This window comes from Cynocephalus volans, chromosome 1, assembly GCF_027409185.1.
Source record: "Cynocephalus volans isolate mCynVol1 chromosome 1, mCynVol1.pri, whole genome shotgun sequence".
Lineage (NCBI taxonomy): Eukaryota > Metazoa > Chordata > Mammalia > Dermoptera > Cynocephalidae > Cynocephalus > Cynocephalus volans.
Window position 1 is genome coordinate 248,002,363 of NC_084460.1, and position 27,431 is coordinate 248,029,793.

Consider the following 27,431-nt stretch of genomic DNA (forward strand, 5'->3'; position numbering starts at 1 on the left):
TGCTAAAGACTGAACTTTAGGGAAAACCCAGATCATAAGGGATAGAAGTGGAAAAAAAGAACTTTAGTAGTAATAGGGAATATGAGACGTAATAGGAATGCGGGTTTATATTTATAGGGAATGGTTTTCTATCAGGCCTTATCCTAAGGAATATTCAGTTTTAGCTTACTATGTGACAACTGCTTTGGTAATTTTAAAATTTCTAATCTAATTCCACTATTATGCCAATAGAACTGTTTCATATCACACAGATTAGTGTATTCTTGATCTTCCTAGTGAACGTTTTTCTATTTTCTATTAAATATTGTAGATGATAACATATTACTAAAGTCCCTGATGGTTTTTATCTTAGCCACTATGTTAAAAATGTTGATTGTCCACTAGTTTCTGATTTAGTTTACTGTACTCTTCCAAAAGTTACAGGTCTCAAAATATTCAGTTCCATGTTAAAAGTCTTTTATAGCATAACAGTTGTATAATGTCTAGTGACATAAATGGTTAATGTTCTACATTTAATAATTATAATTAATAGCATATTCTATATTGTCCTATTATGTAGAATTTTCTCTGTTAGAATTTAAAATCAGAGAATGTACTAAATGTTTACATAGGATTTTAAAATAGGACTTTACCGGTCTCTAATAGCTGTACCTTGTGTTTATGCTCAAAATGGCTTAAATTTTGGATCAGACCTTAAACTTTACGCTGTGCAAAGAACAGGGTAAAGGAAGTTATGTAAGAAGGAGTAAGTTCTAGCTAAGATATCAAAAACTTTTATTAGTCTGTTTTATTTCAGAATTAGGGAATGTTGTCAGTGTTCTCCAGTTATAGGGTTGAGGATAAGAAAGCAAAGCATATCATAGAAATTCACTGTGACTGTTTAAAATCCTTTACAGTGCAGATTTTTTCCAGCAGTGCCTCTACAACAGTCTCAGTGCTTCAGTCACATAAATTTCTCTGGGTTCCCCACTACCTTTAAAAAAATTTTTTTTTCCCCAAAAATCTTAAAAAAAAAAACCACTACAAAACAAAACAAGATCCTGCATGGACATTTGTTACTACTTCCCTCATCAGTTTATCTCTTTTCGTACTTCCTCATGTTCCTTTTGCTTCTGCCACATCGCCCTTATTTCCAGGCCCTGCTACTCTCCTTGCTCCTTACCCCCTCAAGGTATTTGCATATGCTGTTCAGTCTTCTTTCCTAGTCCTTTCCTTTCACCTTCTGTTAGTTAACTCCCACTAGGTGTTTCAAATATCCTCTCAATTCCTCTGAATCTTCCTTGATCTCCCTAATTAGGTCACATTCACCCTCGCACTCAACAAGGCACAGCTTTCCTTGTAGCATTTGTCACATTTTCTATTTTACGTATTTTGTGGATTTATTTGATTAACGTCTATATCTACAGCAAGGCTGTAATCTCCCTGAAGGCAGTGGCCAATTTATGTTTACTTTCTAGTAAAGGTGCCCAGCACAAAATCGTAGACACTCAGAATGAATTTCTTTTTTCTCCATTGAATCTAGCAAGTACTGTATTTTGCATGTTGCAAAAACTCAAATACATTTTTAAAATTTAAAATGAATTCACATGTTCATAAGGCACAGTGTATAGATTAATAAGCATACCGTTTCCTGGTTGTAATAGAAATTAATGTACCTCTTCACCATAATTCACAAGTTCACCAGAAAGAGGACATTCTGGTGGATGGGATTAGAGTAGGAAGATAAAGTATTGGAAACTGCTAGCCGATAACTAGGTCTATCTTATTAGTTAGAAGAATCATTTCCCCATATTGTTTCCCCAGCCATCATGCCCCCAATTGTCTATATTAAACTCTCCCTAATAAATCATGAACTCATAATTGTTTCCAACCTAGAGAAATATGACATTTTCCAATACACCCAGCAACTATGTAGTTATAAAGCAATTGTTTGAAGTTTGGAAAGAAATACAGAGATAAGATTTTCCCTTAGGGAAATGTTACAAGGGCTGCTTAGGTTTCCATTCCCAGTCTAGATCACATGTACCCACTTAGTATTTGATATACTTAATGTTATTACATTTTTTCTACATGCTAGGGATATTTCAAAGTTGCAACCACCATTAATAACCTTGTTAAAGTGAATAACTCACTGATACTAAGATTATCCTTTTTTTCTCTGTGTTCCAGTGAAAGTAGGTCCCTATAGGCTTCAGCTGAGAGAGAGAGAGAGTGAGTTTGTGTATGGGAGCTTAGGAAAAAGTTATTCTTGATGTCTCCATTTGTAAGAGAAAGTTAGAGATCTCCTGGACAGAGCAGCTTTTTGAGTATATTTTAGTTAAGTATGGAATTACCCTACACAATGAATGTGAATATTAAAAACAAGGGACTTCACTGTGAGATCGTGACCAGAGTATTTGCTAAAGACAATATACTTATAAATGCTGATGTTTAATTTCACCATCCTCACAATTTGTTGTTTTAGCACGAGTGCCAAGTGTATAGTAGTTGTTGAAAATGTTGAACTGACAACTTGGATGTTTAAAAAAAAAAATTGTTTCACCTTGTGTATGATTGTACTTTTGGAAAAATTTTGAAATTTCTTTAACTGTACATATTTGTGGGGTACAGTGTGTTGTTTCAGTACATGCATATATAATACAGTTATTCACTTAGGGTAGATCGCATGTCCATCAGCCTGATCCTGCTTGTATCCGAGATCAGACAAGATTGGGCTTATTCAGGGTACTATGGATGTAGACTTTAGAAATGTTTTCACCTGCATTTATACACTTTATTTATTTATTATTTATTGGTTATGAATATTCATGAGATACAAAGCTGATTGTCACCTCTTGTGCCCATGATGTGAGGGCCAGATTCATACTGGCAGCATACCCATTACCACAGATTGCATTTTTATCCTGTGTCACCCACCCAACCATCCTCCCACTCCCTCCCCTTTTTTCCCCTACGCCACTTTGTAGCCCAAGGAATGTTCTCTTCCTCTGCAAGTCTAACACACTATTGTGGTCTTTCTTTCCCTCCTTCTTTCTCTCTTAGCTCCCATATATGAGTGAGTACCAGCTGTATTTGTATTCCATGGTGTATATTATACCACAGTTTCCTTATCCAGTCATCCACCGATGGACATTTAGGTTGGTTCCATGTCTTGGTTATTGTAAACAGAGCTGCAGTGAGCATGGGAGTGCAGATATCCTTTCAACATGACGATTTTCATTCCTCTGGGTATATACCCAGAAGTGGGATTATACACTGCATTTGGCAATGAAGAATATCTGACCCAGAATTTTTAACTCTCTTATAAAGTGTTTTTCATGATTGTGCACAATAGACTTGGCTGCATTTGGCTGATGAATGTCATAATAGGCCTTAAAATAGACAAAACATAAACTTTTTCCTAATTGGATACATAATGTACATATTTATGGGGTACAGGTGATATTTTGATACATGTATACAATATATAATGATTGAATCAGGGTAATTGGGATGTCCATTACCTTAAACATTGATCATTACTATGTGTTGGGAACATTCAGAATCCTCTCTTCTAGCTATTTTGAAATATACAATAAATTATTGTTAGCTATAGTCACCCTACTGTGCTATATAGAACACGAGAACTTACTCCTCCTATCTAACTGTAATTTTGTGCTCATTAGCCAACATCTTTCTATCTTCTCCTTCTCCATACCCTTCCCAACCTCTAGTAACCACTATTCCACTGTCTACTTCTATAAGATCAACTTTTTTTAGCTCCCACATATGAGTGGGAGAACATGTAGTATTTTTCTGTGCCTTGCTTGTTTCACTTAACATAATGTCCTCTAGGCTCGTTCATGTTGCTGCAAATGATTGGATTTCATTCCTTTTCTTTTCTTTTCTTTTTTTTAATGGCTGAATAATAATTCCATTGTGTATTTATACCACATTTTCTTAAACCATTCATCCATTAAGGGACATTTAGGTTGATTCCATATTTTGGCTGTTGTGAATAGTGCTGCAATAAACGTGGGAGTACAGATGACTCTTTGACATACTTATTTCCTTTCCATTGGATATATACCCAGTAGTGGGATTGCTGGATCATATGTTATGTTTAGTTTTAGTTTTAGTTTTTTTGAGGGACCTACACACTGTTTTCCACAATGACTGTTCTAGTTTAAATTCCCACTAATAGTGTAGAAGAGTTCCCCTTTCCCCATGTCCTTGCCAGCATTTGTTATCTTATGTCTTTTTTATAATAGCCGTTTTAACTGGGGTGAGATAAACTCATTGTGGTTTTGATTTGCATTTCCCTGATGATTGGTGATGTTGAGCATCTTTTCATATACTTCTTGGCCATTTGTATGTCTTCTTTTGAGAAATGTCTATTCAAATCATTTGCCCATTTTTTAATTGAATTATTTGTTTTTGTTTGTTTTGCTGTTATGTTGAGTTCCTTATATATTCTAGTTATTAATCCCTTGTCAGATGAATGCAGATATTTTCTCTGGTTCTGTAGGTTGTTTCTTCATTCGGTTGATTATTTGCTGTGCAGAAGCTTTTTAGTTTGATATAATCCTGTTTATCTGTTTTTGCTTTTGTTGCCTGTATTAGCGTTCTCTAGAGAGACAGAACCAATAGGATATGTATATGAATATCTGAGGGGAGATTTATTAGGAGAATTGGCTCATTCAGTTGTGAAGGCTGAGGAGTCCCACAATAGGCCATCTGCAAATTGGATTCCAATAGTGTGGCTCAGTCCAAAAGCCCCAGGAAAGCCAATGGTGTGATTTTCAGTCTAAGGCCAAAGGTCTGAGAACCGATGTGCCATGGGTGTAAGTCCTGGAACCCAAAGGCTGAAGAGTCTCAAGTCTGGATATCCACCAACAGAAGAAAAGAGTATATCCAGCTCCAGTGGAAATAGAGTGAGAGATTTGTTTTTTCCTCTGTCTTTGTTGTTTCTAGGCCTTCAGTGGATTGGATGGTACCCCCATATTGAGGGAAGGTCTTTCCCACCCAGTCCACTCAGGTTTACATGCTAATCTCCTCTGGAAACACCCTCATAGACACACCCAAGAATAATGCTTTATTGGGTTTTTATATATTCCTTTTTATTTTTAATTTTTTTTTTCTTCTAACAGGGCAGATGTGCATATTCCTTAATCTAATCAAGTTGACACCTGAGATTGACTATCACATTGCTTGTGCTTTTGAGGTCTTACCCAAAAAATCTTTGCCCAGACGAATTTCCTGAAACTTTTCCTCAATGTTTTCTTCTAATGGTTTTATTGTTTTGGGTCTTACCTTCAAGTCTTCTAACTCATTTTGAGTTGATTTTGGTATATAGTTTTGTTATTCTGCATATGGATATCCCATTTTCCGAGCACCACTTATGGAAGAGGCTGTCCTTTCCCCACCATATGTTCATGACATCTTTGTCAAAAATCAGTTGGCTGCTAGTGTGTGGATTTATTTCTGGACTCTCTTTCTGTTCCATTGGTCTGTGTGTATGTTTTTATGCTATTATTATGAAATTTTGGTTACTTATAGTTTCGTGCTATATTTTGAAGTCAGGTAGTGTGTCGCCTTCAGGTTTGTTCTTTTTGCTCAAGATTGCTTTGGCTGTTTGGGGTCTTTTGCCGTTCCTAATTTTACTATTGGTTTTTCTATTTCTGTGAAGAATGTCATTGATATTTTGATAGGGATTGCATTGAATCTATAGATCACTGTCCTCTTGTTCTTTGTTGACAGAAACTTTTTTTTTAACCTGTCTTTTCTCCTTCGTTTATAAGGGTGTGTTTGAAAGAGTAGGAAACGATCAGAGGCCAGAGTGAATACCAGCCAGCTACATGAATCTGGGGCAAGACTGGTTAAGCTAACAACACTGTGTATTATGTGTTTTTAAAGTGTTTAACCTGATAACATGATAAATGAAATACTAATGGTTTTTCAGTATTTTTTACTTAGATGTATAGTACCTCATTTAATGTTACAGGGGTAATGGATTAAACTAACTTTTGTGGGTCAGCATTGAAGCCATCAGTTATCTTACTGTTGTTAAAATATGTTCTAAGTTCCAAAATGCCCTTTTAAAACAAATTTTTGGAACACAACTCTTCATAAGTTAGAAACAGTTTTTATAAACCAAAATTTGAGAAACATTTACTTCTTGTTTTTATATATACTTGCTTGTTCTAAACTTCATTCATATTTTTTAAATTAATAAGTTTTATTTTACTGAGGAGTTTTAGGTTCACAGCAAAGTGGACTGGAAAGTACAGAGTTCCCCTTATACCTGCTAGCCCCACACATGTACAACCTTCTCCACTGTCATCATTGTTACAATCAATAAACATGCATTGACACATCATTATCTCCCATAGTCCTTAGTTTATATCAGGGTTCACTCTTGGAGGTGTACATTTTATGGGTTTTAACAAATATATAATGACGTATATCCACCATTGTCTTATCTTACCATACAGAATAGTTTCACTGCCTTGATATCCTCTGGGCTTCATCTGTTCAGTTCTCCCTCTCCCATAACCACAGACAAACACTAACCGTTTAACTGTCTTGATAGTTTTGCCTTTTTCCAGAATGTCATCATACATAGTTGGAATCATACAGTATGTAGCCTTTTCACTTTGGCTTCTTTCATGTAGTAATGTGCATGTTTAGTTTCTTCCATGTCTTTTCATGGCTTGACAACTCTTTTCTTTTTAGCACTAGGTAATATTCCATTGTCTAGATGTATCACAGCTTATACATCTATACACCTACTAAAGGACATCTTGGTTGCTTCCACGTTTTGGCAATTATGAATGAATAAAGCTGTTATAAACATTTGTGTGCAGGTTTTTGTGTGGACCTAAGTTTTCAGTTTATTTGGGTAGATATGAAGGAATACCGCTGCAGGATCATATGTTAAGATGTTTAGTTTTGTAAAAAACTGTCAAACTGTCTTCCAAAGAGGGCACCTGCATGCATGCATGCAAAAAAAGAATCTAGACATTTTGCATTCCCTGTTTCATTTTGCATTTCAACCAGCAGTGGATGAGCATTCCTGTTGCTCCACCTCTTCACTGGCATTTGGTGTTGTCAGTGTTTTGGATTTTGACCATTCTAATAGGTGTGTGGTGGTATGTCATTGTTGTTTTAATTTGAAATTCCCTAATGACATGAGGTTGAACATTTTTTAATATGCTTACTCACCGACTGTATATCTTCTTTGGTGAGGTGTCTGTTCGGGTCTTCTGCCCATTTTTTATTGGATTGTTGACTTTCTTACTGTTGAATTTTAAGAATTCTTTGTACAGTATATTTAAGGTAACAGTCACTTATCAGGTGTGTCTTTTGCAAATAATTTCAACTAGGCTGTGGCTTGTTTTATTCTCTTGTCATTGTTTTTGCAGAATAGTAGTTTTTAATTTTAATGAAGTCTGGCTTATCAGTCATTTCTTCCATGGATTTTGCTTTTGGTGTATCTAACAAGTCCATGCCATACCCAGGTAATGTAAGTTTTCTCTTAGGTTATATTTTTAGGAGTTTATAGTTTTGCATTTGCATTTAGTTTAAAAAGTTGCATATATAAAAAAAGCATTGTATTAAAACAAAAATTATAAAATGAATTCATTATTTGTTTTATTGTAACACAGTCGATTGTACATATCTGTGGTGTATAGAGTTGAACATCATTACCTGTGTGCAATATATGAGGCTCAAATCAGGATAATTAATATATTCAACATTGTACAATGTAATCACTTTTCATGGCTCTTTACCAATTCCTCCCCCTCCCCCATTCCCAATTTGGGGTAATCTCAGTTCAGTTCTGACCTTTTGAAAATTCAACATATTATTGTGATTCTTTCTTTTTCAGATTTTTTTGTTTAATTTTTAGCTCCCACTTGTGAGTGAGGACATGAGGTATTTCTCTTTCTCTGCCTGGTTTATTTCACTTAACGTGATTTTCTCTAAGTTCATCTGTGTCGTTGTGAATGGCAGTATTTCATTCTTTTTTATGGCAGAGTAGTATTCCATTGTTTATATATACCATATTTTCCTTATCCAGTCATCCGACGATGGACATTTAGGTTGGTTTGAACTCTCAGCTATTTTAAATAGAGCCGTGATAAGCATTGGGGTACATGTATCTCTTCAACAGGATGATTTCCAATCCTTTGGATATATACCCAGCAGTGGAATTGCTGGGTCATATGGCAGTTCTATCTGCAGTTTGAAGAACCTCCATACTGTTTTCCATAATGGCTGCACCAGTTTGCAATTTCACCAGCAGTGTAGCATGGTTCCCTTTATCCATATCCTCATCAGCATTTGTTATTCTCTTTTTGATCATAGCCAGTCTGACTGGGGTGAGATGATATCTCATTGTGGTTTTGATTTGCATTTCCCTGATGCTGAATGATGCTGAGCATTTTTTCATGTGTTTGTTGGTCATTTTTATATCTTCCTTTAAGAAATGCCTGTTCAGGTCCTTTGCTCATTTCTTAATTGGGTTATTTGGTTTTTTTTTTTTCTTAATACTGTTAAGTTGTTTGAGTTCCTTGTGTGTTCTGGGTATTAATCCTTTCTTGGATGCATAGTTTGCACATATTTTCTTCAACTCTGTAGGTTGTTTTTTCACTCTGTTAATTGTTTCTTTTGCTGTGCAGAGAGTTTTTGGTTTGATATAATTACACTTGTTTATTTTTCCTTTTGTTGCTTGTGCTTTGGAGGTCATATTCATAGTCTTTGCCTGGTCCTACCTCCTGAAGTGTTTCCCCTATGTTTTCTTTTAGAGTTTTATAATTTCAGGTCTTATATTTAAGTCTTTAATCCATTTTGAGCTGTTTCTGATATATGGTGAGAGGAATGGGTCTAGTTTCATTTTTTAATGTATGGATGTCCCATTATCCCAGCACCATTTATTGAAGAGGGAGGCTTTTCCCCAGTACATGTTCTTGTTGCCTTTGTCAAAGATCAGTTAGCTGTAAGTTTGTGGGTTTATTTCTGAGTTCCCTTTTCTGTTCTATTGGTCTGAGTGCCTGTTTTTATGCCAGGACTATGCTGTTTTGGTTACTGTAGCTTTGTAGTATAATTTGAAGTTAGGAAGTGTTTTGCCTCTGGCTTTATTTTTTTGTTCAGGATTGCTTTGGCTATTTGTGGTTTTTTGTTGTTCCATATGAATGTTAGAATTGTTTTTTTGTTTCTGTGAAGAATGTCACTGTTGTATTTTGATGGGGATTGCATTGAATCTGTAGATTGCTTTGCGTAATATGGACATTCTCACAATGTTAATTCTTCCAATCCAAGAGCATAGAATGTCTTTCCATCTTTTTGTGTCCTCTTTAATTTTTTCAACAGTGTTTTGTATTTCTTATTGTAGAAATCTTTCACCACCTTGGGTAAATTTATTTACAGGTATTTTATTGTTTCTGTGACTTAAAAGTGGGATTGCTTTCTTGATTTCTTTTTCTGCTCATTGGTTATTGGAATATAAAAATGCCACTGAATTTTGGGGGTTGATTTTCTTTTGGTCCTGCAACTTTACTGAAATTGTTTATCAACTCTGAGAATTTATTTGTGGAATATTTAGGCTTTTCTATATATAGGATCATAGCATCTGCAAGCAGGGGCAGTTTGATGTCTGGTCCATCCTGAATGCCCTTTATTTTTTTCTCTTGTCTGATTGCTCTGGCTAGTACTTCCAATACTATGAAATAGGAGTGGTGGGAGTGGGCATCCTTGTCTTGTTCCTGTTCTTAAGATAAAAGCTTTCAGGTTTTCTGCATTTAAGATTATATGGGTGGTGGGTTTGTCATATATGGCTTTTATTGTATTGAGGTACTTTCCTTCTATACCTAATTTTCTGAGAGTCTTTATCATGAAGGAATGTTGAATTTGTCAGATGCTTTTGTTGCCTCTATTGAGATAATCATATGGTTTTTGTCCTTAATGTTGTTGATGTGGTGTATCACATTTACTGACTTGTCTATGTTGAACCATTCTTGCATCCCTGGGGTGAATCCCACTTGATCATGGTCTATAATTTTTTTGATGTAATGCTGTGTTCTATTTGCTAATATTTTATTGAGAATTTTTATGTCTATGTTCATCAAAGATATTGGCCTGTAGTTTTCTTTTTTTATTGTATCTTTGTCTGGTTTTGGTATCAAGGTGATGCTGACCTCACAGAATGGGTTTGGGAGAATGGCCTCTGTTTCAATACTTTGGAATATTTTGAAGATATGCCTGGTAGAATTCAGCAGTAAAGCCATCCAGTCCTGGGATTTTCTTTGTAGGAAGACTACTGATTACTGCTTGAATCTTGTTGCTTGTTAATGGTCTCTTCAGATTTTCTATTTCTTCTTGGTTCAGGTTTGATGGATTTGATGTGTCCAGAAATTTATCCATTTCCTTCAGGTTTTCAAATTTGTTGGCGTATGGTTTATAACAGTCTCTAAAAATGTTTGGTATTTTTGTGGTATTGGTTATAATGTCTCCTTTTTCATTTTTAATTTTATTTGGGTCTTTTTTTTTTAGTTAGCCTAGCTTGATGGTTTGTCTATTTTGTTTATCTTCTCAAAAATCAAACTTTTTGTTTCATTGATCTTTGTTATCATTTTGGGGATTTCTATTTCATTTAGTTCTGCTTTGATCTGAATAATTTCTTTCTGTCTACTAATTTTGGGATTGGATTGTTCTTGTTTTTCTAGTTCTTTTAGGTGTAGCATTAGGTTGTTTGAAATCTTTGTTTTTTTGATGTAAGCGTTTATTGCAATAAACTTCCCTCAGTGCCTCACAGGTTTTAGGTATGATGTGAATTTATTCTCATTACTTTCAAGACATTTTTTAAATTTCCTTTTTTATTTCTTCTAGAACTTCTGTGTCATCCTGGAGCCTGTTGTCTAATTTCCATGTGTTTGTATAGTTTCCAGAGTTTTGGTTTTTATTGATTTCTAGTTTTAATCTGTTGTGGTCTGAAAAGATACTTGAAATGATTTCAGTTTTTCCAATTTGTTGAGGCTTGATTTATGAACTAATATGTGGTCTGTCCCGGAGAATGTTCCAGGTTTATGAGAAGGATGTATATTCTGTGGTTGTTGAATGAAATGTTCTCTAGATATCTGCCAAGTCCAGTTGGTCTAAAGTGTGGTTTAAATCCTGTGGGGTTTTTTTTTATTGATTTGTTTCCTAGGGGGTCTGTCCAGTGTTGAGAGTGGGGTGCTCAGGTCCCCAGTTATTATCATATTGGAGTCTATGTCTTTCTTTAGGTCTAATAGCGTTTGCTATATATATCTGGGTGCTCCTGTGTTGGGTGCATATATATTTATGATATGTCTTCTTGCTGGGTAGATCCCTTTATCATTATAAAATGTCCTTTTTTGTCTCTTTTTATAGTTAATAGTTTAAAGTCTCTTTTATCTGATTTGAGAATAGCTACTCCTGTTTGTTTTATTTTCATTTGTATGGTATATCTTTTTCCATACCTTCACTCTTAGTCTGTGTGTGTCTTTACATGTGAGGTTAGTCTCTTGTAGACAGCATATAGTTGGATCTTGCTTTTTATCCAGTAAGCCAGTCTGTGTCTTTTGAGTGGGGAATTTAATCTATTTACGTTTACAATTGTGACTGAAAAGTATGTTTTACTTCTGTCATTTTATCAATTTTCATTGGATGTTATTAATATCTTGTTTCTTTCCCTTTTATTGTTTGTCTTTGGTGTTTGTTGGTTGTTGGAGATCTTAAGATACAGTTTGTTTCTCTTTCTCATTTGCCTTTTTGTTCTACCTGTGGGTTTTCCTCTTTCTTATGTATTCATGGTAGTGATCATCGTTTTTTGGATTCCAGAGGCAGGACTCCCTTGAGGATTTTTGTAGGTTTACCACCACTGATGAGCGCTACATGATTGTGTGGTGGTGAACTCCCGTATTTTTTGTTTGTCTGGGAAAACACTATTTTCCTTCATTTCTGAAGGATAGCCTTGTTGGGTATAGTATTCTTGGCTGGCAGGTTTTTTCTTTAATATTTTGAATATATCATCCCATTCTCTTCTGGCCTCTAGGGTTTCTATTGAGAAGTCTGCTGTTAGTCTGATGGGGACTCCTTTATAGGTGACTTGACATTTTTCTCTTGCTGTTTTTAAGATTCTCTTTGTCTTTGAGTTTTGCCAGTTTGACTAAGGACCTTTGTGGTTTGAATCTGTGGATCTTTGAGCCTCCTGAATCTGGAGGTCTGTGTCTTTCCCTATATACCTGGGAAGTTTTTCACTATTATTTCATTGAACATGTTCTCAATGCCTTTTGTGATTTGGATGTTTGTGTACTTATGGTTGTCTGCTGTCTCTCTTAGATTTTCTTCATCTTTTAAAATTTATTGGGTTTTTTTTTGTCTACCTGAGTTATTTTGAAGAAACTGTCTTCAAGATCAGAAATGCTTTCTTCTGCTTGCTCTAGCCTGAGGCTTAAGTTCTCATTTGTGTTTTTTATTTCATTTAATGGCTTCTTCAGTTCTATGAGTTCTGCTACATTCTTTTTTAACGTACTAGTATGTTTCATATTTCCTCCTTCACATCCTGGATAGTTTTGCTCAGTTCTTTGTGTCATCTAACTATGTCTTGTATCTCTTTGAGTTTTGTTAAGATTTTTAGTTGGAATTTCTTTTCAGTCATTTCAAGGGTTTCCTGCTCTATGGGGTCTGGTACTTAAGAGTTACTATATTCCTTTGGTGGACTTATATTTTCCTGTGGAGTTTTTTTTTTTTTTTTGGTCCCCCCACCCCCCCTTTTTTTTCTTTTTGTGTTTCTGGTATCTCTGTGTTGATGTCTGGTCATCTGGTTGAGCAGTTGCTGCATCTGCTATTACTTCCCTTCCCTGGACTCTGCTGTTGACCCTCCTTGTTTTAATACAGTCGAGTGGTCAGCAGTCTGCCTGCACAGTGGCATTGAGTGCTGTGGCTGCTGCTGTGGTAGCACGCTGCAGTTGCAGCGCTGGTTGAGGAGGTGGCTTTGGCACGCTTCTCATGCGACGATGGTGGCTACTTTGTGGTGCTGATGGTGGCAGCAACTGTAGCAGTGGCAGTTTCTGTAGCATCTGCAGTGGCGGCCTGCATAGGTACGTTGTCTACAGTGGCAGCGGGGTTACCTTGCAGTGTCGGTGGCTGCAACTGACTCCCTGATATTTGCAGTGCCGTTGGCAGCAGCAGGGTTACCTTGTGTGGGTGGCAGCAGTGCCTGTGGCTTAACTGCCTCCCTCATGTCTCTTCATGTTGACAGCAGCTGTGGGGTTACCTTGTGGTGGCAGCAATGGTAACTGGTGGCTGCAACTACCTCCCTTATATCTCCAGTGTCCTTGGCAACAGCGTGGTTATCTTGTGGGTGCAGTACAGATTGGTGGGTACAACTGCCCCTTTTTGTCTGCAGTGTCCTTGGTGGTAGTGGGGTTATCGCGTGGCTGCAGCACTGTCCATCACATCTGCAGTGTCCTTGGCAGAAGTGGGTTTAAGTTGTCTGAATTCATTATTAAATTAAGCATTTGAAATTTTCTACAGGGAATCACTTCGTTGCTACAAAAGGATAGTGTTTACGACCCTTGCAGTAAAAGTAATTTCTGAATTAGTATTCCGTCAATGAGAAAACAGATTTTGCTAAGATACCAGTTCTGATTCTGCTAATGTTTGAAATAGTGTCACTTGTTGACAGTAAGAGACACTTGTAAGACAATTCCCATGTGTCAATTTATCACTGTATCTACACTTTCTACTTGTTATTCATCTCTTTTTGAAGTTGTTTAGACATAATAGCTTACGGGAAGCATGGTACTTAAAAGGAAAAATGAATGCTTGTGAGGGAAAAATTGTAGAAAAAAGATTATTTCTCATTTGGTAAATAGTAAACAAAAAATTGAGTCCCCAATTATGGGACTTAACTATTTATTGATCTTTCTTTTTGGCATTAGTTCATATTGAGGTTTCAGTAGACTAAGTTCCTGTTAATTTTGTCTCTGTTTTTTCATAAGTTGACACAGAACCAGAATGAATTTTGTTTTTATGTATCAATGAAGTAAGTTACTAAATAAATTAATCCTTCCTTATGAAACTAATGTAAGAAACAGCTTTATCTATTTATGTATTTATTTATTTTTGTTACTGCTGCTAGTAAACTTGCTCTGGGAGATTTCCCTTTTCTATACCCTTGGGCAGATCCCAACACTCTTCAGTCACTTTGAGTTATTAAAAATGTGCCCCTTTCTGGTCATAAAAAGCCCAGTCCACTTCTTGTGTCTTCATGGAGCTTACATTCAAGTGGGCAGACAGACAAGTAAGATAAGTAACTCTATAATAAATTAATGAATGATAAATGCTATGGAGAAAAATAGGAAGGAGAATATGAAATGTGTGGAGATAATATGTTGACATTTTAGACAGAGTAGCCAGGAAAGGACTCCCTGAGAAGGTGACTTTTAAGTCAAGACTTGCAAAAGGTGAGAGAGCAAACCATATGGGTAAATTGTGAATGAGCATTCCAGGAAGAGACACAACTGATGCAGAGGCCCTGATGCAAAGCGTACATTGTGTGTTGGGGGGACAGCGTTGCTGCAGCTATTGGAACAAGTAAAAGAGTAACAGATGGGAAGGATGGTGGTGGTGATGGCACATTACACAACGCCTTGTAGGTCATGAGACTTTGGCTTTAACACAAAATAAGAAGGTAAGCCTTTGGAAGGGTTTTAACCGGAGTTATGTGATCTGATTAACTTTTTAGCTGTCACACTGCCTGATTGTTATATTGAGAATAGACCATCACACCAATGAGATGTGGGGATAGGGTCAAAGGTAGAAGCAGCAAGACTATTGAAATTAACTTTGTGGGGGTTTGCTAATGTTTTGAATCAAGGTCGGATCATTGGGAGTTGGGAGAAATAGTAGAATTTTAGATATGTTTTGAAGAAAAAAACAATAGAATTTGCTAGTGTACTGAATAAGAGGTGGAAAAGAGGGTTTTCAAAGATTAGGTCTGGGCTTTTGCCCTGAGGAACTAGAATGGAGTTGCCTTTAGCTGAAATAGGAAAGATTGTATGAGAAATTGTACTATGAGGAGTTGTACTATCAGGAACTTGATTTGGGACATGTTAAATTTGAGGTACTTTTTCAACATTTTTAGATTCAAATATTAGGTTTCAAAATAAAAGTGGTTTAATTAGTATTTAGGTGTGTAGCTCTGGAATAGCAGAATAGCAGTCTAGGCTGGAGATACAAATGTGGGTGCTATTGGAAGCCATTAAACTTCATGAGATCACCAACACAGTACATGTAGGTAGAAAAGAGAAATGGTCTGAGCTCCGGTTGACTGGTAATATTTAGAAGTTAGAGAGATAAGAAACAGCAATAGAGAATAAGATGGAGGAGCCAGGAAAGTTAGGAGGAAAACCAATAAAATATGTTATTCTAGCAAGAAAATAGAAAAAGTGTTTCAAGGAAGAAGTGATTGACTGTGTCAAATATTGCTGGTGGACCAGTCGAATAATAATGAGGATTGAGAAATGATTATTGGCTCTAGTGATGAAGTCACTGGTGACCTTGGGTAAGGGAAGTTTCAGTGTAGTGATGGTGAGGAAAGGTCTATTTTCAACGGGTTCAAGTAAAAACAGGAGAGAACTTGGAGATGGCAGGTATAGATTACTGTTTCAAGGAGTTTTGCTGTAAAGAAAACTGAGATGGAAGCTGGAAGGGGTATAGAAATAGAGGTTAGTTTTTTAATAAAGATGGAAAAATGGCATTGTTGGATTCTTGTGGGCACATCTCACCAGAGAGGGAAAAATGGGTGATTCAAGACAGAATGGAGAATTGCTGGAGTGCTGCCCTTGTGGAAGAGAGAGAGAGAGAGAGAATGGAAACTAGTGAAAAGGGTGAGTAGCACCTGTCTTGCGATGGTCAGCATTTATCACCCATTTCCTACTCTTCTGTGAGGCTTCAGGGGCAGGTCAGCTGCTATCCTATAAAATGCTTCGTTTGAATTAGAGTGCACTCAGTCCTGCAGTTGCCCCTATCCCATAGCCCTTTCTACTCACCTCCTACCCACGCCATGTCTTGACTAACATTTGTGAGAATGAAAAGAGACTCCTTACTCCAGACAAGGCAGCCAACACAAGGGCTGGATTTTAGCCTTCACTTGCCTTAGGCTAGATGTCTTTGGGTACAGTAAAGGTATCACAGTACCATAGCTTGCATCCCTGCTCAGTCTACTCCAGGACAACAGGAAAAGTCTCATTTGATATTCTGCTATAATAGTTACATGTATCCTTGTCCTGTGACAAATAGTGTAAGTGGGAAGAAAGCATATTTGAGAACTGAGAGTTTGATGTGGAAATCCCAGCTCTTTTACCAATTGGCAGAGGAGGTTTAAGATGGATTTTTTTGTTTGTTTTGTTTTGTTTCTTCAATTGTAAAGAAAGGGATTTGGCCTCAACCGAGTCTTTTTCAGTCTGAAATTCTGTGATGCATTAAAATACAGTAATCCCCAAATTACCTTCCATCTAACCATCTGAAGCATAACACAGTTCTACTAAGAACCAGAAAATATCTCTGTAGCAATTTGGTTTCTTTGGAGAACAACAGCTCCCTTTGGGGACATAAAAATATGTGTTTGTAAAATTTGGAGATTAGAATAGTAGCAGCACTGAAAATTAGAAGAGGAAATATAGCAAAACCATTGAGGAAAATAGAGACTAGATTATATACTTTGTTCAAATTCTGTGTCATTTTGTAGCTGTGGAACATACAGAAAGTTATTTAACTCTCTGTGCCTTAGTTTCCTCATATAAAAGTAGGAATATAATAATAGCATCCACTTCATGGGTTTGTTAGGAGAATTAAATGAGTTGTACACTATGGTGCTTTAAACAGTGCCTGGCTTGTTGTAAGGATGGCTGATGTTATTATTACTATTACTAGTGTGCGTCATGTGTAGTTGAGAAACATTTTAGTAGAGCTGCTATACTATAAAAGTCTGTTACACTATAATTTAGTTTTATAATGATTACTTTGAATCACCAAGTGAAAAATTAACTTTGAAAAGAAAATGCCATTGAATGAGGTTAAACTTTTGAAGTCTGTTTGTAAATTGGTACTCAGTTTTGTATGTTTTTATTTATAGTGAATATTCACTTAGGGAATATGCCTGATTCTCAAATGATGACAGAACAATGAGCCATTACTGTAATTAGTTCCAATTGCTGTGTATATTTAAAACTTATAAAATATTATTTATTTTCAAAAATGTATTTCTCCTAAATAGGCCAAAATAGTAAGATTTTATTGCATCTCTATATCTGCCTTAAAGATAGATTTTGGGGGGGGGTTGGCGGGAACATCGTGTAACGACTTTTATTACACCATCAGGTTTTCTATACCTTTTTTTGTATCAACCATTTTTCAGAGCACCCTTTTGATTATTGATGACATTGCTTACCTGAAATTTTACAATTAATAGTGTATGTTTTACAGAATTAATAATATATAGTTAAATAATTTTAACTAATGTCCTAGTATTTTTTTTTTTTTTTTTCCTCAAAGATGACTGGTAGGGGGATCTTAACCCTTGACTTGGTGTTGTCAGCACCATGCTCTCCCAAGTGAGCCAACTGGCCATCCCTATATAGAGGTCCGAACCTGCGGCCTTGGTGTTATCAGCACTATACTCTCCTAAGTTAGCCATGGGCTGGTCCTTAATGTCCTAGTATTAATTAATATGATCGATTTATCAGTGCTAGTTTGTGCTTGTTTTAAGTAGGACATGCAGATCATTTCTAAACCAGTGGTCCTTTTAAGAAAAGAAAAGCTTTATACATACATATATTCAGAAAGCCAAGATAATTTATGATGTAAAGGTTAGAGAAAAATGGAAGCCTGTAAGGTATATTTGAAGAGAGTTTAAGGAGTGTTGGAGTTGCCTTACCAGCAAGTAATTGTGAGTTTAGATTTTATTTGAACTATCTCTCTTGTTTGAATATTATAAATGAAGTGATGGTGTTGAGTATAATGCATCAAAATGTAACTGGGACTTAACAACTAGCACTCAGATCTTGGTTTCTAACAATATTCCTGCTAAAAGGAACCAGGGCTTCTTGGAGAAATGTCTGATTCTGAGGCTGGGAGTCTAAAACATTTTGTTATGCCAGAAGGGAAGAAAGTGCTCAAAAAACTGATGGCAGGCAGCATTGTCACAAGGATATAGGAGCCATTTTCAAGGGCTTTCCACTGGCCAAATCTGTGATAATTTCAGTATCAAAATAATTAAAGGCAGTAATGAATTATAAAGCATTGGGAAAAAATAGGATTCTACATGACCGTACCAGTAATGTATACCTACAAACACGAGAAAAGAGGGCTCAAGAGGCAACTGTTAAGTGTGGAGGAAGTCCTGGAGTTGGAAAATCATGTTTTTGCCACCATTATAGTAAAGTTCAAAGAATCACAAATACATGTTAAATCTAGGGGAGAAATTCGGGTAAGAAGCAGGATATTTGCATGGTCTTCAAAGGTCAGCTCAATGATTGCTTATTGGTTGCAGGGAAAAGATAGTAACTAAGCAGTAGGAAAATTGGACAGAGTGTGCCTTGGCTGGATAATAAAACTTAGCATCACCAGTTAGGGACGGGTAGATACCATGTGCCTCTGGATGTGACACCCTGAGAAAGACACATCACTTACATACTATTCTGGCCAGGAATTCATTATTTGAATCTAATCATAAGGAAGGATCACATGAGCTCAAAGTGATGAGCATTCTGGTTTGTTTTTTTTTTTAAAGGACTGTATTCTGCAAAAATGTTGATGCTATAAAAGCCAAAGGAAGGCTGAAAGAGGACCCATATTAAAGGAGACTAAAGACACAGGACATACATGATCCCAAGACTGGATTCTATATCTGGAGAAAAATTAAATCTTTTTTTAAAGGGTATCACTAAGTCAGTTAACAACATTATAACACAAATTGTCGATTAAAGTATTGATATTGTAACTATTGTGGTTAATGGGAGATTATTTTTAGGAAAGTCACACTGACGCATTTATGGGGAAAGGGCCATGATGTATGCAACTTACTCTCAAATGCCTCAGAAAAAAGCGGGAGAGAGAGAAAGAAACAGGAGCAAATGGGGCAAAATGCTAACAGAAGGAAATTCTGGGTAAAGTGCTACAGATGTTCTTTGTATTTTCTTGTATTTTTCTGTGAGTTTGAAATATTTCTAAACGAGGTTCATGTATGAACATGCATGAACGAACACATTGGGCTTATTACTTTTATACTTATCTCACCCCTTATTGGTCTAGGTTGCTAAATTACCTTTAATACTTCATTGGTTTTAAAATGTTAATATGCATTGCTTACATGTACATATTGATTTTTAATTTCTTTTAAATAGTGCTGGGCCTAAAGGAGATAACATTTATGAATGGAGATCGACTATACTTGGTCCACCAGGTTCTGTATATGAAGGTGGTGTGTTTTTTCTGGATATCACATTTTCGTCAGATTATCCATTTAAACCACCAAAGGTAAGAACCTAGAAGTGCGTTGTTTAATATTTATCCTTCTCCAAAATCAGTTATTCTAGAGCTTAAATGTGTATTGATGTGATCATTTTTCATTGTTTTTCACCTAACCAAGAATTTTAGAACTGAAAGTTATTGACTCCTGTGTTTCACAAATAACTTTGTAATCAACAGAAAGAGGGTTTAATTGTTAATTGTAAATAAAACTATACTTTGCACATCAATTAAGCACATAAATTTTGTACTTATGATATGAGGGAAAATATCCTTAACAGACATATTGAGATAAAAAGTAAACCCGTTTGACAGCATCTGGAAATAAGGGTTTAATAACTTTGTGCTAAATACCTTATTTTTACAGGTATGCAAAAACTGAAAAACCGTAGCAAGAAGAGAGAAACTAATAATATTTAGTAAACTTATTTTGTGCCCTATGTGGGCATGCTCTAGTAATGGAAACAGGGTGGCTGAGTGTCTTCTGTTTCTTTTTTGTTTCTGAGTTTATTTGAAGTATATATAGATGGATAATAGAGAAGGGTTGAGTTGTGCCTTGTAGTGACTGGCAATTATTTTGCAAAACTTAAACATAACAGTTAACTTAAATGGCTTCCTCCCTGACTTCTCATTCTAAGATGGTCAAGCCAACAGGTAAAAATCACCAGAATTAAACCTCAGCGTAATTATGTTCTTGTTACAGAGATGTCTGACATGCTAGAGAAAGTCTATATCAAGTTATCAAGTCTGTAGTATTTAAGAACGATGAAATGTTTTTAACATAGCTTTTTATGTTCCCTGTACTATTTTAAAATTTATTTAGCTATTTAATGCTAGTATGAGTGTTTGTGTATGTATGTAAAAATAAAGCATTTATTTTATTTAGGAAAAAAAATCATTTCTCAGGAAAGCATTATCTAACAAGATAACAGTTCCACCTAGTGGTATTTACCTTAAGTTACAGATACCAGAGTTCCTTATCACCTTCAGGTATTTACTTTCAAATTACAGCTATCAGTTTTTTTGAGTGCTTTACTGTGTAGTAGTATCAGAATCTAAAGTCTTGTCATTATTACCTTTTTTAATACTCCCAAGTCTGTAATCTGTCTTGCTGAATCAGTCAAATAAAGGGGTAAAACCTTCATATTGATAATACCACAAGTTGTACTCACATTCAAAATGACATGTATTAAATATCAGTATATCACTAACTGCATATTTGTAGTCAGTGGATGTTTTCTGTATTATAGAAAAAAAAAATAAAACCTTAGCAAAACACCTTATGATTATATTTATAAGTGATATTTACTTGTATATGCCTAGTGTTTCATGCTGGAATTTGATTTTAACGTGTTAGCAAAATTAGAAAAAAAAAAAAAAGTAAGACTTGTTTTTACAACATTATTTTTGTATGTGGGGGAAAAGTTAAAGAAAACACTTTTTTTAGCACCTTTTAATAGAAAATAGAAATTGATAACATAAGTGTTTCAAAGTATAGTTCTGTATATGATATATCAATCATTTTGATTAATATTATGGTTATTTATAAATCTAGCATGTTAATTTTTTGCCAAAATTGTAGTATTTTAAGTTCCTAACCCTTTAATATTAGTTTATTTCTCTTGCTAAGAGATCTTAAGCATTATTAAGGTCTGTAGTTGGACAAGTGAAAAATAAATAAGATTTCTGGTATTTATTATCTTGGTGTTAGGAACAATCATCTCTCTACAGTACTGATTCTTTTTAAAATTCAGATAAGGTGTGAACTTTAAAGAATAATAAAGATTTAATTTTTTTCTACTGTTCATGGACACTGTTCTGTTCACGAATTATTCATAGCTGGAACAACATTCAAAATGTTGTATTTGTAAACCTGACATACAAGGGTGCTTCAAATTATTTATGGAAAAATAGAATTAAAAGATAATGCGAATATTTCCATGAACTTTTTGAAGTAGCCTCGTATATTCCAATATTCTAGAGCAGCACTGTCTAATAGAAAGATAATGCTGTCTACATGTATAATTTTAAATTCAAAAAGGTAAACAGAAAAATTAAGTTAATTTTAATAATGTTTTATTTAACCCAGTATTCCCAACTGTTGTTATTTCAACATATAATCAACATTAGAGTATCAGTAATGAGATCTTTTGTATTCTCTTTTTGGAACTGAGTCTTTCGAATCTGGTATGTACTTGATACATTAAAGCCCATCTCAGTTCCACTAGCCACAATTTAAGAGCTCACCATATGTAATTAGTATGTACTGTGTTCCACAAAGTGGTTCTAGAGGGGCATACTTCCACTGCCAGTAGCTGGGGGCTGGGGCATACATTTCCCCCACTAGACCAGTGGTGTGCGTCTCTCTCTATTTAATCATGCATTTCTTTCATAAAAGCACTTTTGAGAGTTTTAAATATTTTCTTCCCAGATTTCACTTTGGAGCTCACAGTACACCACTAGTTTCAAGAGATCAGTAATTGTTTTTTTTCTTTGCGACTCCAAATTAGGAATTAATCACCAGTTAACGTTTGTGGTTGTTTTGAAACTTGCCCATATTTCTTCCTGTGATTTATCTTCTTTTCTCACATCTCAGGGATATATCACTTTCCTTTATCCAGTAGCTGAAGACCATGCTTATTTTATTTCAGTATTTTAGTTTAACAAGATAGTGAACCAGCTGTGGAAATGAAAGGCTGAGAAATGCAAAGGCAGGTAGCACAGACAGTTTTACCAACTTTCCTCTAACTCCTTTGCCAGTATTTTCTGACACGTGGCAAGAAATTAGTTGAGTTGATACTGATCTTTTTTACTAATTAATGTCACTTTTATGTTAAAAAAAAATCTTTAGTTCCTCTTATATTTGGCACCGAAACATTTCTGTTCTCCCTTTCCTGTCCTTTATTTGTATATGCATGTGTGCACATGTACATACATATATACATAGAAAAACTATCACGTATTTACATTTAATTGATCAACTGCTTGCTTTGTTTTAAAATCAATATAGTTTCTTCCTGTGCTAGGTTAAAAAAAAAAAATTCAGCTTAATCAAATAAAACCATTTAATTTTGTTGTTAAACCCAATCTAAGATAAGCTACGGTTAAATTATTTGCTATCTCGTATCATCTATGATGTATTAACCCTTTTTTTTCTGGTGAGAGTTTTAGTTGGTAATAAAGCATTCATTTTCTTTCTGTTTTTAATATGACTTCACTTAGGTTACTTTCCGTACCAGAATCTATCACTGCAACATCAACAGTCAGGGAGTCATCTGTCTGGACATTCTTAAAGACAACTGGAGTCCCGCTTTGACTATTTCAAAGGTTTTGCTGTCTATTTGTTCCCTTTTGACAGACTGCAACCCTGGTAAGCAAATCCTCATTAACATATACAACAAGGCTACAAAAACCACTGTATTTTCTTGGTTAGCTTAAGTGTGGATTGAGAAGTAAATGCTATTGGTAGAAATACTGGTATGAAACATTTTGTGAGGAAATTATTAATGCCATTTCAATTAGGCTAGGCCCAAGTTTCTCAATAACTTCATTTAGTTTGTTAATGGCATGTCACTCTATAATTATTTTCTCACCATCATTGATGGAATCTCTACTTTCTAAATTCTGTAGCTGTATAGACCACTTTTGGCAGGAGTAATGTCTCTGACATTAATGTCCATTATGAGTAATGTCTCTGACATCAGTGCCTCCATTTCTTGTTCCTTCCATGGCTGTCATATGCTTTAAGGCAACCCTTTAGTAGTGAATGTTCTCCTTTCCTTTTAGGGTTAAAGTTAGTTAGATTAGATGTAGTAGTAATGGATGTTAAAGTGATAGCTGATTAGAAAGTTGGACTAGATTATGATTATATAAACTTAGAGATAAAGCTATTAGTGTATAATTCGTACCTTTTCTAGAAATGCCTACCTGCCACATACAAACTTTAACACGGGTAGCTGACTTGAAAAAGCGATGTTTAGATCTGGAGTTTTACATATGTTCTTACTATGTGGTCATTTCTGAAGAAGTTAACTTTTTCTAAATATTTGATAAGTCACTAAAGGCTATTACTATTACATTAGGCTCAGCAGTTATACATATGCAATAGATAGGTAGGTAGGTATTTTTTGTGGTATATTTATTAAAGCAAAAGATTGTAAACAACCTGAGTGCCCATTAATAGAGGATGTAGCTATTAAAAAGAGTGAGGCATCTCTATATGAACTGATAGGGAAAAAATTATTTAAGATATGTTAAGTAAAACAAGGTACTGGAAAAAATAGGTATATATAACAATAATATTCTAAATGCTTGTAAATGTATATGATATCTCTGGAAAGAAATATTGTAAATGGGTAACAATTTGCCAGAGAGAGAAACTTCTGAGTAGTTGGAGCCAGGAAGGAAGTCTCCTAATTCTTTTTTATTGGTTATTATTTGTTACCCTTCAGATATTGTCCCATGTGTACATATTTTACCTTTTTTTGAAAAGTAAATTCAGAATAAAAGTTTTACAACTCAGATTCCATTTCCAGTTCAGGATTCTATTTAAATCATAATTGCAAGTAAGTTTTCAAATAGAGCTATGCTAGGTGATTAGACTTGTATTACTGAACAGAATGAAGGAAACAGTTCATTCTTAATAGCGTTCTATTGTAAAATAGGGGTTTTATTTAAAAATTACATTTTTTAGTATCCAAAAGAAAGCAGAAATATGACTGCTTAGCACACCTTAATTATTGAATAAAATGCCAAGACTACAAAGTAGTTTTTGTATGTTAAAGGCATGTCTTTTATAAAAATAAGACCTATTAACTCAACATTCATTTTTTAATAAAGGAGGTTTTCTTTCCTAATTCGAATATTAAAAATATACAGATGATCATGTTACTTTAAGTATTTTTCTTTTGAAAAATCTAGCCATTATATATCAAGATGCTGCTGAAAAATAAGTGTTCTAATTTAGTCAAATATTAGAACTGTACCTTTAAGATAACACATAATATTTTGTAATGTTCTTTCTACTTTTCCAGCGGATCCTTTGGTTGGAAGCATAGCCACTCAGTATTTGACCAACAGAGCAGAACATGACAGGATAGCCAGACAGTGGACCAAGAGATACGCAACATAATTCACATAATTTGTATGCAGTGTGAAGGAGCAGAAGGCATCTTCTCACTGTGCTGCAAATCTTTATAGCCTTTACAATACGGACTTCTGTGTATATGTTATACTGATTCTACTCTCTGCTTTTATCCTTTGGAGACTGGGAGACTCCCCAAAAAGGTAAATGCTATCAAGAGTAGAACTTTGTAGCTGTAGATTAGTTATGTTTAAAACGCCTACTTGCAAGTCTTGCTTCTTTGGGATATCAAAATGTATTTTGTGATGTACTAAGGATACTGGTCCTGAAGTCTACCAAATATTATAGTGCATTTTAGCCTAATTCATTATCTGTATGAAGTTATAAAAGTAGCTGTAGATGACTAGGAATTATGTCATTTGTATTAAACCCAGATCTATTTCTGAGTATGTGGTTCATGCTGTTGTGAAAAATGTTTTACCTTTTACCTTTGTCAGTTTGTAATGAGAGGATTTCCTTTTACCCTTTGTAGCTCAGAGAGCACCTGATGTATCATCTCAAACACAATAAACATGCTCCTGAAGGCATAGTTTCCTGTCGTAATATTTTAAGTCAGTCTTGCTAGAAGGTGTGTCTGAGATGATTGTTGATGAAATAAAAATGCGGGTATGAAGTTCGACTACTAAGGACTAGTACAAATAACTAAATTATTAAATTGAAAACATTTAAAATCTTATTAAATGTGTAGAGTTTTTCCTTTAAGTCTTAATGAGAGAATAAAGTGAGTTTAAATATGCAAAACTGGATTTTAAACCATTAGTCTTAAAAACACATAAAGCTTTACTTTGACAATAGGATATTTCAGTTAAAAAGAGTACGAAATTCTGGCTCAACTCAGGAGTCTGGTAATGATTTATGGAACATTTTGTTTCCAAATTGGTGATTTCTGTCTAGTTTTGGGCAATATTGCCAGATAATAACTTTGACGTCATAGCTATTCTATGGTGCATTTTTACTTCTAATCCTAGTCTTGAAGTTTCATTGTGTGCATTACCATTCTTAATGTGGCACATGGCCAGCTGATATAGCCAGACACAGAGTTGAACACAGAAACGCTTGGCTGCCCTGAAGGTAGAATAGAATTGTGTATTAGTGTGCAGATGTGGCATTATTTCTCAATTGAAAAAATACAAAATTGTAAGATTTTTGTAGGTTAAATTCCTTCTTCCTAGTTGTAATTATTAAGTACTGTATTAGATTTTTTTAAAGGAGTTAGAATTGGTTTGCAGCATTCAGATTTGGTAAACAGTATAATTGTGCTATTTTTTTTCTATGACTAGGATAATTATTTTGGATCAAGTAGGCCCAGACTCTGTGGTATATAGGGCAAGTGTCTTCTGTCCTAAATGTGGAAATGGAGTACCATCTTAAAATTTATAGAGTGGATTTATTAGCATAAAAATACATTGCTTCAAAGTAAAACATGTATAGTTGCATATACTAAGAATAGTGGGCTCCTAGCTGAGTATCTGTCAATAGAAGTCTTAAAGTAAAAATAAAATTACACTTATGTATCTATTCCCACACCACTCCCTGCAAATCCTTATTTCAAAGAGACACCAAGCAATATGGTAATATTTTGAAGAATTCGTTATGTCTATGAAAACCTAACTAATCATGTATAATGGAGTTTAAGTCAATGAGATGAGAGTGGGGACCCTTAAACTATAAGCATTTTTATGAACTGTAGGTAAGCTGTAGAAAGTAGTTTTTCCCCACTTCTGAGGTTGTACATTCTACATCCTAGGGTAGTAAACTTCTCTCTTGGCATTAGAAAAATTGTTATCGTACTGTACCAAATATTAGTCGTTTGAGGATGCTATGATTGGATTTCCTTCAGTTACTGTGAGCCTAGTAACTACAACTAATCTATTTTTCTTACTTGTAGGTTATGTCCCATACTGGCCTGGGATAAAGTATAGGGAAATGGTTACTTAAAATATTTGTTGCCCTTTCACAAATTACCTTTATGGCCTTAGATAAGACACTTTAACTTCTGTGAGTTTCAGTTTATTCATTTGTGAAACACAAGAGTTAAATTTGATTATTTCCTTGTTCTCTGTTGGCCCTCAAACTCAGTAATTATAATCTTGTAAATTTTGACATGCTTGTTTTGCTTTCTCTTTTAAGGAAAAGGCTACACTTTCAATGGGCTGATAGTATCTTGGTGTTCTAATGAATATATCTATCTATAAAATGAGAGCCATGTTCTCCTAAGTGTGAGAGGAGGTAATCAAAACTGGTCTATTTTTTAAAATAACAATCATCATATGGTTTCCTTCTGTTAGAATTCCTTAAAACTGTGATTTTTTTTTTGTCTCATTCTCTATTTCTGAAAAACTATAGATTCTCCCAGTTATATGTCTCTATATGCTAATATTAGGGAGGTTCCCCCCCCCCCATAAAACTTAGCTGTAGATGTAAATTGTTATATTTTAAACAAGACCCAGACTTTTCACCTATTAAAAGCAATTTTATAAGTCCAAGTGTAATTTTATAAGTGTCCAAGAATGGCCATGGCACCATGCTTCCCATTGAGCATGGAGTGTTTAATTATGATCATGTGCCCACAGAGGATGCCAGGCCCTGCTCAGTCACTGAGGTGCCCTATCTCATTTAATACCCATAAAGTGCTTTAGGAGAGTAGACACCAATGATCCTGAGTTTACAGAGTTGAAACTGATGCGCAGACAGGTTAGATAAGATATTCTGTATAACACAGCCAATAAATATGACAAGAGATGTAGCCCTC

The 27,431-nt window shown here is 35.1% G+C and overlaps 1 protein-coding gene across 5 annotated transcripts in view; it reads left to right on the forward strand.

The window, feature by feature from the left end:
* The window catches only part of UBE2E3 (ubiquitin conjugating enzyme E2 E3), a 79,999-nt gene extending 54,791 nt beyond the window's left edge, over positions 1-25,208 (forward strand). For all 5 annotated transcript variants that reach the window (XM_063096550.1, XM_063096535.1, XM_063096525.1 and 2 more), the window contains 3 exons: positions 19,413-19,545; positions 22,759-22,906; positions 24,570-25,208. In XM_063096550.1, coding sequence (XP_062952620.1) covers positions 19,413-19,545; positions 22,759-22,906; positions 24,570-24,667 — 379 coding nt within the window. In that variant the 3' untranslated portion in view covers positions 24,668-25,208. The remainder of the gene's footprint in view (positions 1-19,412; positions 19,546-22,758; positions 22,907-24,569) is intronic.
* Positions 25,209-27,431: the final 2,223 nt, after the last annotated feature.